The sequence below is a fragment of the Scylla paramamosain genome, chromosome 3, assembly GCF_035594125.1.
Source record: "Scylla paramamosain isolate STU-SP2022 chromosome 3, ASM3559412v1, whole genome shotgun sequence".
In the NCBI taxonomy this organism is placed as follows: domain Eukaryota; kingdom Metazoa; phylum Arthropoda; class Malacostraca; order Decapoda; family Portunidae; genus Scylla; species Scylla paramamosain.
Genome location: NC_087153.1, coordinates 13,457,501 through 13,470,510, shown reverse-complemented (window position 1 = coordinate 13,470,510; position 13,010 = coordinate 13,457,501). Strand labels below are relative to the sequence as shown.

General features: G+C 34.7%; 1 protein-coding gene across 2 annotated transcripts; it reads right to left on the bottom strand.

The window, feature by feature from the left end:
• Nucleotides 1-1,150: 1,150 nt before the first annotated feature.
• Nucleotides 1,151-12,884, bottom strand: LOC135090748 (NAD kinase 2, mitochondrial-like). 2 transcript variants are annotated; one of them, XM_063987799.1, is made up of 8 exons: nt 12,534-12,880; nt 11,405-11,625; nt 8,238-8,513; nt 7,918-8,030; nt 6,541-6,646; nt 5,085-5,190; nt 2,908-3,078; nt 1,151-2,804 (listed from the first exon to the last, which is right to left on the bottom strand). In XM_063987799.1, exons 1-8 carry the CDS (start codon nt 12,715-12,717, stop codon nt 2,548-2,550), a joined length of 1,434 nt encoding a protein of 477 aa, XP_063843869.1. In that variant the 5' UTR covers nt 12,718-12,880; the 3' UTR covers nt 1,151-2,547. The 2 variants fall into 2 exon arrangements, with proteins under 2 accessions (XP_063843869.1, XP_063843878.1); XM_063987808.1 differs by having other exon boundaries at nt 2,618-2,804; nt 2,957-3,078; nt 12,534-12,884.
• Between the last annotated feature and the right edge of the window lie 126 nt (nt 12,885-13,010).

Genomic DNA, 13,010 nt, shown 5'->3' with positions numbered 1-13,010 from the left:
AGCTTCAAATGCTGAAAACTGTATGGAAATTATTGAGATAGGTAGTGTGTTTTGCACTTTTTAATACACGATATGTTTGTTTCAATTAAATATCTGCTCTATTTTGTGGTAATATTTTCTTCTTCCTTAAGTCACATTTCTTAAAATGTGTGTATTTTTATCTTGTATTTACATTATTATAGTATATTGGACCTAAAGTACGTTCATATGATCCAGACTCCATGTATTATTAAAGTAGTGACTGACTTCTGACTGCTCTTGATTAGATCAGTTGACCAGAATTATGCTCATGAATGTTTGGATTAAATGTTCTTGTAGTGATGCCTACTGCTGATAATGTAACAATTGTAGGTGTATTTGGTATGCTTGGAAGAAATGCAGATAGAGAAAATGGAAAATAGATATACACTGAACAGGAGTTGGTGATTGGAAATGCATTGTTTAAAAAAGGATATTTACATGTGTACTTGGGTGGAACAAATAGATGGAAGGGTTGCCTATGAAGCAAAAGTTAATCATGTAGTTATGCTGAGAAATGTAACAGGAAGAGTATTGTATGAGAACATTGAGAGAAGGTAGAAGTATGCCTGACCACTACCTGAAGGAGGGAAATTTGAAAGAAGTTTAAGGAGAAGGATAGCAAGATGAGTTTAGTATAACAGAAGTTTTGAATGTGAGAGTTAAGCAAAAGAGAAAGTGATGGAGTATCAGGTAAAGTTAGAAGATAATAGGATCCAGTAAAATCTTAAAGTTTATGGTAATGTGAAGAATGACAGCTGTTCAATAGAGTGGTGTGGTGGAATATACAGGAGAGGTTTTTGATATTAGTTTGGGTGGTAGAGTGAGGATACAATGCCTTTAGCTGAAGAGATGAAATTGAATGCACATAAGATAGAATAAGAATGAATGTAGATAAGATGTCTACAAAACATATGTGGAGTAACAGGTATGGATAAAGCTGCATCTGTAAATCTTCCATCATAACTTTAAGAAATAGAAAAAAATGGCATGAGTGAGGGGTTCCTTACCTCTGGATAAAATGTATAGGAAAAGAATACAAAACAATAGCATGTAGAAGATATTGATACTCACCTCTGGAAATAACCAGGCACTACCACACCATTGCAAGTGTTATACAAATGATACTGCATTTTGTATTTTCTAGGAATTTTATTAATAATTTATATATAGGAGCTCTGAACCATGTCATAAACTAAAAATCACCAAGGAAAATCCTAATTGCAACATTTCCTGCAATATACAAATGTTTACATTTCAAAATGCAAATTTCATAAATACACTATTGCACTTCTTTGATAAATTAAACATGTTCTCAAGGCAAAATTTTCTTGAGTATCAATTGGTCAACATATCATATAAACTAATGTATCAAGGAAAAACAAAACTGAAACCATAAATGCTTTCACCACAACTTCTAAGTAGTATTTACACAATATTTCTGAGATTTACTACTTTCTGTTAAAAAATGGGATAGTTTATCATGATGTACGAAGGCTACATCAGTTATACTGTTGAGCCCTAATGCAAAGAAACATGGATATGCTTGTACACCTGAAGTTAGTTCTAGGGAATGTGTAAGTGTGTGTGTGTGTGTGTGTGTGTGTGTGTGTGTGTTGAAAGATGAGGGGGCACTTGTCTTGGCTTTCCCTATTGTGGGGATGTCAGCCTGGTACATAAATAAAAGACAATTGTTACTAAAAATTGAAGACAGTAGAGAAAAAAAACATGTTATCACTATCTTCAACTTATAATATTCCACTGTAGGACAAAAGGTTTAGGGGTGTTCATGACACATCTCTGCCACACTGGCTTAGGGTATCTTGGAAGGTGATTTACAGTGTGAAGTAGTCAAAACCTAAATTGCCACTGCATATTCTTGGATTCAAACCCAGGGCCTCTTGGCAGTGAATTCAGCGCACTAGCCCCTATACCACAAGGTTGACAGGTGAAAATAGTTCAACACTATCAGAACATGAATCTTAAAAACTATCAGTCCTTGCTTATTATGACAGCTTTGTTCCTCAGCCTGTCATGCACAACAATTTTAATATCCGGTAAAGTACCTCTGATCCAGACTTGCAGTCCAATGAGCCAGACTTATGTAAGCTGTCTTATGTAAGCTGAAATCATGTTTGGATGTTGTAAAGATGATTCATGCACTTATGAATCTGTTATGTTGGGCAAATTTAAAAAATATTTAATCCAGGCAAATTTAAAAAATATTTAATCCATTCATGTCACTGAGGGTTTCATGAGTGGTGAATTCATGTTCACTAAGGGTTGAAAGTTGGGATATTTTAACCGGAAGCATGATTAATTACTAAAAGGATGCAATGAAGGAGAGGTCAATAGTTTAGGTTATGAACAACACAGATAAAATGACTGCAGCTCACTATGACAGTCCTTTAAACAAAATAAAGGTTAAATTAGAACCTATCCAATTAGAGAATAATAATAGAAATTATTTAATGCAAAATATGAAACATCAAGCTTCCAAATATCAGTATTCTAATGACTTTTCTGATATTAATGCTTGAATACCACCTCTGTTACATCTCCGTGTAATGTGACAGTTCGAAGAGCATCTTCGTCATGTATTTCCAGCAGGGCTCTTGTTCCATCATTGAAAGTGAAGGACAGGCCACCATCTATGACTAGAGAAGCATCAAAGCACCGAGACCTTACACCTATTGATTTGGCCACTCCCCGAGGTTTAATGCACTCACTACGCAAAGGTGACGACACTAGCTGATCTCGAATGGTGTACACCATCCTGGGTGCCTCTGCAAAACAGTAACAATGTATGAAATTGCAAGGAACCATTTGATTGTATTTTTTTTCATCAGTATAGGATCTGATTTAAAATCATGTAATTTAATAATTTACCTGGGCTGGTAATCAGCATTTGGTTAAATATTTCAGTGATTTTGCTTACAAATTTTTCATCTGTGTCTCTTATCTTGTAACCAGTTTCTTCTTTTACAATTGTTAATATTTCTTCCATATTCTGCTCAGTGAGTTTGTTCACATTGTATGTCCAGGAAGTTGAGCCAGTTCCTGAAATGAAATACCTTCTTACTTAAAAGTATGTGATTATCTTAAAATCAAGCAGTTAGCAATAATGAATATAATATATATATATATATATATATATATATATATATATATATATATATATATATATATATATATATATATATATATATATATATATAATATATATATATATAAAAGGATAAATAAAATCTGGGACTGGAGAAAGAAATGTGGGATGGAATTTAATGTGAAAAAAATGTCATGTAATGAAAATGGGATAAAATGAAGAGACCAAAATGGGACATAAAATATAGGAAATGAAGAAATAATAAGAGTACAAGAAGAGAAAGATCTGGGAGTGATAACACAGGATAGTCAACAGTTGAAGGAGCATGTAGAAAAGATATTCAGAGATACATATAAAATGGTGAGAAATACTGGAAGAGCATTCCACTACATGGATAAAGAAAGATATGATGTGAAAGATATGACCACTATGATTAGACCAAAGTTTGGAATACGCTGAATCAGTGTGGTCTCTCCACAAGAAACATGCAAAAAAACTAGAAAGGAAACAAAGGATGGCAATGAAGATGCTTCTAGAACTGGAAGAAGTAACATATGAAGACAGGTTAAAGGAAATGAATCTGCCAATATTGGAACAAAGAGGAATACTAATTTATAAATTGTGGAATAGAGTGGAATAAATAGATGAGGAGAAGCTGCTGCTAAGAGAAGTAGGAAACACCAGTTACACATGAACACACACACACACACACACACACACACACACACACACACACACACACACACACACACACACACACACACACACGCAAAAAAAAAAAAAAAAAAAAAAAAAAAAAAAAAAAGCTTGAGTAACAAAGAAATATAGTTTCCCACAGAGAAATACAGAAGTCTGGAACAAGTTTAGTGAGGAGGTAGTATTTGCAAAAAAGTGTGCACAACTTTAGGGAAAAACTGGACAAGTGTAGATATGTAGATGGAACTGCACGAATGTAGCTCAGGCCCGGTAAAATTACAACTAGGTAAACACACACACACACACACACACACACACACACACACACACACACACACACACACACACACACACACACACACACACACACACACACACACACAGCACTGAAAGAATACTAAAGATTGGGATTGCCATCTCTATAATAACAGTGGTAGGAATATTTAAGGTTTGTCAGAAATGCTTATAAAGAAGGGAACAATGGACTCTATTCTGGTGCATGCTCCTTAGAACTCACTTGAAAAATATCCATGGCTAACTAACTAACTAACTAGCTAACTCTCTCTCTCTCTCTCTCTCTCTCTCTCTCTCTCTCTCTCTCTCTTATTAGTAGTAGTACAGACATGCTGGAAAAGAATGGAGCCGAGAGACATAAATTAATTATCGTCTTACATGAAGCAGGTTTTTTCACAAAACAAAACAGTTTTGCAAATCTTATAAAATGATATACATCTGAACTCCCTCACAAAGGCCATCACTAATAAGATAGGTCATATACTACTGTCATTGTTCAACATAGGATAAACTCTTATGGAAATTTCAAATATTATGTGTATGAGGGTGAAGAATACAGCAATGGACTAAACAATACAAGGTTGGCTAGCAGTCATCCACTACTGGTGTGACAAACATAAACTTTAAATATATAAAAGTAAAGATACAAGCTGCTTGGTGAAATGTCATTCAGACGAACTCAACAAGTCCCTCTTATAGCAATGCAACTAGTGTTATATGCTTTTTTTTCAAGGTGATCCCAAAAGAATGATCTCATCATTGCAAACTATCAAGAAGTCAAAACATGAGGAGTGCTGCAGTAGAATATTTGTTTCACTGAAAATATTATGAATTGTTTAACAGGAACTTAAATCACAAATGTGGTCATCATAGTTCCTAGCAACTTAATTTTTTATACAGTGAAATGCCTACAGTAACAATAAATTTTCATTGGTTAATGCTGATGTAAACTTAATATATTCAAACATACCTGTACTGGCAATGAGTCCAGAACACTTCTGCTTGATGGGACTCATGCTGTCCATACTCAGTTCCAGGTAAGACACTCTGGCAGACACGCACTCTCCTATAAACACCTGTAATTAAATGGCATTTTCACTCATAAAGATCTTGTTACTGACACAATCCATGATAGAATGAAAAGTATCTTGGAACACAATATTTGAACTAGATTGACTTTCAATCCTCTCATTCTGTTTAAGATCAAGATTAGCTGTTTACAACATATGCAATCAGACAGATATATGAAGTCTAATACTGACTTGATATAGTACTCGTGTCATTCCTAAAAGTTGTAATTTTTAACAAAAAATCTTGCAATGCAACACAGTTAAAAATATCCAGGGAGTCTTTAATGTTGCCAAGTGTTTCTAGCACAGTCCTATGAGTTATAAGCCTCTCATCAACGAGTTAAAAAAAATAAAATAATAAAATAAATAAATAAATAATAATAATAATAAAAATAAATAAAATAAATAAATAATAAATAAATAAATAAATAAATAAATAAATAAATAAATAAATAAATAAACAGCCATTTCTGTTCATCTTTGACATCCATCCACAATATCACCATACAAGGAAAATGCATATACCTTGTGTGTTGCATTAACTGAGTTATAAAACACTTACAGTGATAAATATAAATGATAATAAAGGTGTGATAGATAGTGGACATCATCTTCCTCACTATGTATGTGTCACTGTAAGCTCTGATCCTTATTTTGACTAAAGACTCACTCACAAGGATAGCTTTGGGCCTATGTAGTTTGTGACTAATGTAGATTGAGCTGATTTGGGAATGTTGAGAGGACAGAGAAGAGTAATGGAATGAAAAGTGAGCTGGAACATAGTTTTAGAGGTAGACACGTGAAAAGTCTAGAATGAAGTGGGCCAGAGACCTCAATCTGTACTGGTAGGCTGGTAGAGACTATGCAACTTGGCAAGCCACCATTAGGTGAATACATGAGTGACATAAGCAGTATACCTTCAAAAAGATGATGATATTGATAAAAGTGTAAAGGCTATCAATATATGGGCTGTATTACAATCCCTAACTCTATAAACAATATTCCTATAAAACACACAAAGATGTTGCCAGATGTTTGCAATATTTATTTTGAAAAAAGTAATGTGCTATATCCAATAAACTTCCTTCTCCAGGTTACTTCCTCTCTTAAAGTGTAAGTATGTTAGGTACATGTACATGCAATTATGAAATAGCTTGTGAAAAAGTATAAAACAAATTTAACTTCCTTCAGATCACTGCTTCAACTCACTTCTTCAAATACTAGGCATTACCCTTTCTTAGTGATGGGCATCAAATTATATTAGAAATTGTTTTTAGCATTATCTCATCCTTTATTGTTTATGAAAACAAGATGTGCACAAATGAATCATAGTGGAATATCATAACAATGACTCACTTCATTTAGAGCCAAGACCGGAAGGACTCTTCGGGCCATACCCGTCTCGCTGCAGGGAGGCATATCTTCTTGAACATTCCGCAACTGAGGCTCCATGTCCAGGTACCTGCATATCACCTGAATCAAATCTAAGGTTTTATACTTTGTCTAAGATTAAGTTCATGAAACTTTGTCCATTTAGAGGAATTTGGATTCTATAAGGCTATGCATTCTGAAATTTACTTTACTAGTTTCCTATTGAGGCATACCATGAATAGTGATTTTCATCAGTCACAGTAATTTTCATATGTTCATTACTTGCCTGTACCACACCTTCCCATCACTCATCATAAAATAACAAAAATGAATGGACTTCCTCTTTCACTGTGTCTAGACATCCATTCCTTGTGCCAAAGCTTCCTCTATTTTTTTCAACAATATTCCACAAAAGAACTATGTTAGCAGCAGCAGCATCCATGCATACCCTTTCTCTGACAGTTCTGATGACACTGAGTGGGCAGAGTAGCATGTGTTTGTGCAACAGCTCATGCCACATAATGTGGATGCTCATCCCCCCAACACCCTCATTTTCCCACTCCATGAAGTGTGGCACGAGTCCCAGTGTGGATGGGACTTTATTGACCTGAATACTTGATTAGGCCAGATGAAGAACCTCCAAACAAGGCTTTCAAGGCTGTCTCACTGACCCTCTATTCTCATCTGCCTTCCACTCCTTGTTATGTACAACTACTCTTTCTTGCTCCACAAACATTCTTCATGCAGATTGTAATTCTACACTGCTTATCATTGTTAATGTAGCCACACACATGACATCATCAAAATACCATCAAATTCCTAAGTTTCTAAATTCAATTTTGGAAAGGATCTGGCTTTAAAGTAAGACAAGAATATATGGAGGAGAGAGAGAGAGAGAGAGAGAGAGAGAGAGAGAGAGAGAGAGAGAGAGAGAGAGAGAGAGAGAGAGAGAGAGAGAGAGAGAGAGAGAGAGAGAGAGAGAGAGAGAGAGAGAGAGAGAGAGAGAACTAGTCATGCACATGTTTTTTATTGTGCACAACAACAACAGCAGCAATCTCTAACTGTAAGCTTTTCTGCCCTGAATTTAAACTCATTTGCAGCCTACTTTTAGTGGGACAAAGAAAATGATTATAATGATAATGATAATAATGATAGTGATGATGATATTGATAACTATAATATAAGTAGTACAGATTTATTATTATATTGCAAGGAACAAAATATCTGGACCTATGGAATCAAATACCTGGTAAACAGACATGCTTCTACATAGTAAGTTGTACCCATATACTGCATATTTCAAGTTTATTTGCATGTACAAAGTTACTGATATTTCTTACAAACTCACAAAATCCCACATACCTATACTCATGATACTGCAACTGCTGATTGTGAAGTTCCACTGGTGGTTTGAAGATATCATCTCCAATAAGTGTGACCCGAATTCTCCTCCGAAATGTCCAACGGAATTTTCCCTAATGAAAATAAACACCAATTACATTCCCTCATAATTCTACATGGCATGATGTGATATATATGTATGGTAAAGCAAACAGTAACTTAACAATCTTGAAAAAACATAAAACAGAACTGATGAACGGTATATTATAATTCTGATAATTCAAGATGAGATGAAATAATAACAATGAGTAATATATAGCCATTGTCATCATTATACTCACTTTCAACAGTTTGTCAACTGCTTCTTGAACTTCAACAGAATATTTCTGAGGTAGGCATAACTGTCCCTTTGATCTTGTTGGATCTGAATTAAATCCAATGAGGGGCTTGTTTCTGTCTAAGATTCTGGAGGCTGCAAGTAGGAATGTCCCATCACCCCCAGTGGTCACAATGGCATCAGCCCATTCAATGTTGGGATCAGTGTAGTCAAATCGATATACTACTCTTGTCTCAATGCCAGCAGCAGTGAAAACACTATTCACAGTATTTTCAACACCCTAGAAAAGTAATGATATACTACTTCTAAGTTCAATCTACTATAGAGTATCTGTATTCATGAAATTATTTCTAACAAACAAAACTATAAATAAGCGGATTACAAAAATATACAGAGTAAGTTATTATCATGAATTTAAGGGAGACTCATAACAGAATAGTAAGTGAAGATAATCAACATTGAGAGGGCCATCAATGATTCACCTATATCATTTGATAAAGTTTGTAAATTTATATGATTCTTTTGAAATCTATATCAAAGAGGTTTTTACTTGTTTTTAACTGTTCAAACTAATGTTATTAATTAATAAAACTTTTTAGCACAAAGTGAAAATGTACTTACTTCTTGAAGGAAAAATTATGGCATAACTGAATTAAGAAAAATCCACATACAATGAAGACATAAGCGAATAAATTTCAGTACTTCAGTTCAGTCCTAAGCAAATACTTTCCAAGGACAGTAATTAGATCAGAGAGAGAGAGAGAGAGAGAGAGAGAGAGAGAGAGAGAGAGAGAGAGAGAGAGAGAGAGAGAGAGAGAGAGAGAGAGAGAGAGAGAGAGAGAGAGAGAGAGAGAGAGAGAGAGAGAGAGAGAGAGAGAGAGAGAGAGAGAGAGAGAGAGAGAGAGAGAGAGAGAGAGAGAGGTTATAATGGCAACACTGATGTAGGAGAGAGGAGATGAATTGGCTGACCATAGACAGCTACATAGCTAGGACATCTGTGCAAGCAATGGAAGTAGTAAATAGGGAAAGGTTCGTTAGGTTTCTTCAAGGTGAAGATTGAATTATGGAGTTGTGCATGTGATAAAATGCAGTATTTTCAAATGGTTTGCTCACTTATCGAGGAAATGGAAACAAATTACATGACATACTATAAATAAATAAATGGAATAATATTGTAGGTATTTAAGGAAACCCCTTATAAGACAATGAGAGGAAAAAGGCAGGCTGAGATGGACAGAGAATGAGAGCAGTGTGTATTGGTAACAGAAAATGGTTACTTCTGTTGTGAGAATTTAAAACATGAGGAATGTATGAACTTTTCAGATGACAAGTTGAGACTGTTAGCAAAGCCTGTGATGGTGATCCCATGATCTTGATGGGCAAGTAATTAAATTTTAGATTGCACCCCCACACTTTACCCTCAATTTTCTTAATCTTTTCAGCATCATTAACCTGCCCTGTAGTTCATTACTAAGGGAGTCTACTGTGTTGGGAACACTAGTATAAGGTAACCAGCGGTTTAAACAGCAGTCTGTTCTGACAAAAGAGACTACACCAACATTAAAACCAACTTTGATTAGGAAGACACAGTGATAACAGCAATGTAAACACAATCCTGGTTTCAGGAATGTAATTACCACTTGTTTTGAGATAAGGCTTCTCTTACAGTTTCTCCCTATGGTGACCGTTCTGATCATTGCTTATCAAAGGATTACTTTGGTAATGTCTAAAATCAGATTTAAGATTTTAAGTAAGTGATTCATACAATGTATGATTGCTATAAGGTATAAAATTTTGACATGATTATCCACCAAGTAAACATTTAACAGGTTTTTAAAATCCCTATCTACATAAAATATCTATATTTTAATAGGTAATGGTATTAGTTAGCTACATTATCTATTATGTGGTGGTTTTTCTCAGTATTAAAGGAAAGGAGTGTCAAGAATTTTTAAATGGCAATCCATGTCCAAAAATGGCAGACATAATATTGACAGTTACTTTAATGAAGCCATGATATATACATAAAGCTACAAAGATGACCAGCTCTAACAATTAAACTGGTTCTAGAACATAATTATCTCATTCTTTATAGTGTTTGTTCATCATCATCATGTCTACTGAAATACATATATTTACAGATTATTCTCTATATGTCCACACACTCACACTTGCAAAAGATGATCATTTAAGCCTCCATATGAAGAAAAGAAGAAAATGTAACCACATCATAAAGATGAGTTAAAAAATGAATTAACTCTTAAATTAAAAGCCAGTGGATCTAAAATGGTATAGCTGATATTACTGTACCAATGTAATGCACCACCACTGTTTTGTGGTATTTGAATGTAAAAGTTCCCTGGTTTTAGTTCCAGGATCCATTATTGATGCTCTCCAGAACACAAGCCTGGCTTATCCAACTCCTCACAGCAGAAATCTCCCAATAAACAGCCTAAGCTCACAGGCCAGGGTGAAACTTGATTTGCTGACCTCACAATGTGAGGCCAACACACTACCACTGTACTAGCCAGAGACTTCAGAGACTTAGATCACAAAACATTCAGCAGAGCTGATAATGATAAAAACCAGAAAGGGATATAAACATGATGACACTAGAGGAAAATGTAATGCTGAGAAGGGACATAGTGCAATGAACAGGTTTATGTGTTAATGAGTCAAGTATCAAACAAAAAGCAAAAATTTTACTATATACATATTTTTTTCATACTTACTACTTGCATCTTTGGCAAAGGTTCCCTTAAATATAATTTCCCTGTGTAGAGATAATCTCACCACTTACTAATTCATTAAATGTGATGTTTACTGAGAACATAACTTTAATAGTAAAAGTAGGATTAATGTATTGTGTAAAAGATACTGAGACTGAAAATTCCAGATTCAGTTGTTCATGGTCATGCCTTCTCACACTGGTGCATAATGAAGGACAATTTGACCAAGGTTGATCCTTTCTATCTTGTCCATACATCAGCTCCCAAACTACAGATGAAAGAATGGGTTTCTAACCTTAACTCAAATAGTACCCTGAACACTAAGTAGAAATTCTACCCTATCTCAAATTCATTAGATGAAAAGCATCCCTATAAGCCTGTTCACAATCTCCCACCAAGCAATATGAATTATAGTATGATATTTTTTTTTTGTATATCCTACCTTGTGTATGTAATGGTGATACAGCAAGTTGTTATAATCTGATCCTCTTAATCTTAGGCATTTCTCTAGTTCCTTCTCAGTGAGTTCAGGGTGGCGCCGTCTCTCAAACTCATATCTGGACAGCTTTGTGAGGATAAGAACCTTCTGTGGCTTGAATGCAGCCGGATCAAGATGTGGTGGTGAAACCATTGCACAACCTCTGTGACAGTCACACATCATTGCTGAACATGCACAAAAAGAAAGAAGGAAAGAAAAAAATAGAACAGGAAGCATTACAAGCTAATTAGATGAATGTTATGTTCATAAAAACTAATAGTGGAAACCAAATTCAATGTAGCAAAGAGCAAATTGCTAACAGAAAAAGACAAGTGATGGCTCAGATAATTATTATGTGCCTTGAGAAAGAGTAATGTTTCAACTTAAGAAAGATTCAAATGCAAGTAATTAATGTTGTGGTCTTTTCACTACTTCAAATCATTCAGTCAGGAAACAAACATTTTGAGTGGTGATTTCAAACTGAACTTTAAAAGCCCAAGATTTCTAAGTTTGCATCATGTTTGAGGTTTCACAAAACTGTCAAATTTCAGCATTGCAAAAAAAAAAAATAAATAAATAAAATAAATAAATAAATAAATAAATAAAAAATAAATAAAATAAATAAATGATAAAAAATAAATAAAATAAATAAATAAAATAATAATAATAAACATATAAATAAAATAAAATATATAAATAAAGAATAAATAAATAAATATAGATAATAAATAAATAAAGAAAGAAATAAAGGAAGTAAATAGATAAATAAGTAAAATAAACACAGTAATATCAAATAAACAAATATGTAAATAAATAGCAACCTATTGCTCTGTTGATCGAACAGAGAAAATCCAATTTCCTGCAGGTTTGATCTAACAAAACACACAGAAATAAATATATAAAGCATCTGAAGTAGAGTCATAGCCGAAACTATATATTGACCAAGAGGAGTACTGACACTGTCTGTCACTCAACGTTTGAGTACAAAGTTAATATTAACCCATGGCCAAGCTTGAAGTGGTGTGCCTAACAATACCTGCTCTTATCTCACCACTACGCTCGTCACTTACTCACACACCTGTCACTGCCTTACCTGTCTTGAGAATCTTGGCGTTCCGGTGGGTAAAGACACTCTTTAGTAAATTCATAGTCATTGCCCCTGAGTAAAGTAACGGTGAGCGAGAACTACTGCAACCGCTGGTCCTCCCCGGCGGTCCACACACAAGGCCACTCCGGCATGCACACACTCGGCTCAACACAGAATACTCGGGCTTCATTTTCACTAATTAACTTAAAGCAGGGGATTTAATGGTATTTCTTTTTACTGTCTGTTACTTGAACAATCGATTTTGGATACATTTTCGTGTTCCATGGAAGAAGGAGGACTGGTGTCGTGGTACCATGAATCAGGGCAGACTCGGCCCGTTGCGAATTGTGCCGTAGCCGAAATCACCGAGAACTCATTGATGACGTCGCTTATTTGCCGAACTGTATTTACATTGCTCTCAGAACGAGTCAGCCTTTATAAATCCTCAATAACGACAACAACAATAACAACAACATCAATACC

What these genes read in the sequence shown, in the direction of transcription:
- LOC135090748 (XM_063987799.1), bottom strand. Translation starts at nt 12,717, where the DNA reads ATGAAGCCCGAGTATTCTGTGTTGAGCCGAGTGTGTGCATGCCGGAGT. An exon ending in CGCCAAGATTCTCAAGACAG is followed by an intron (nt 11,626 to 12,533) that starts GTAAGGCAGTGA and finishes GTGCATGTTCAG; the next exon opens with CAATGATGTGTGACTGTCAC. An exon ending in ATCACCATTACATACACAAG is followed by an intron (nt 8,514 to 11,404) that starts GTAGGATATACA and finishes TTACTTTTCTAG; the next exon opens with GGTGTTGAAAATACTGTGAA.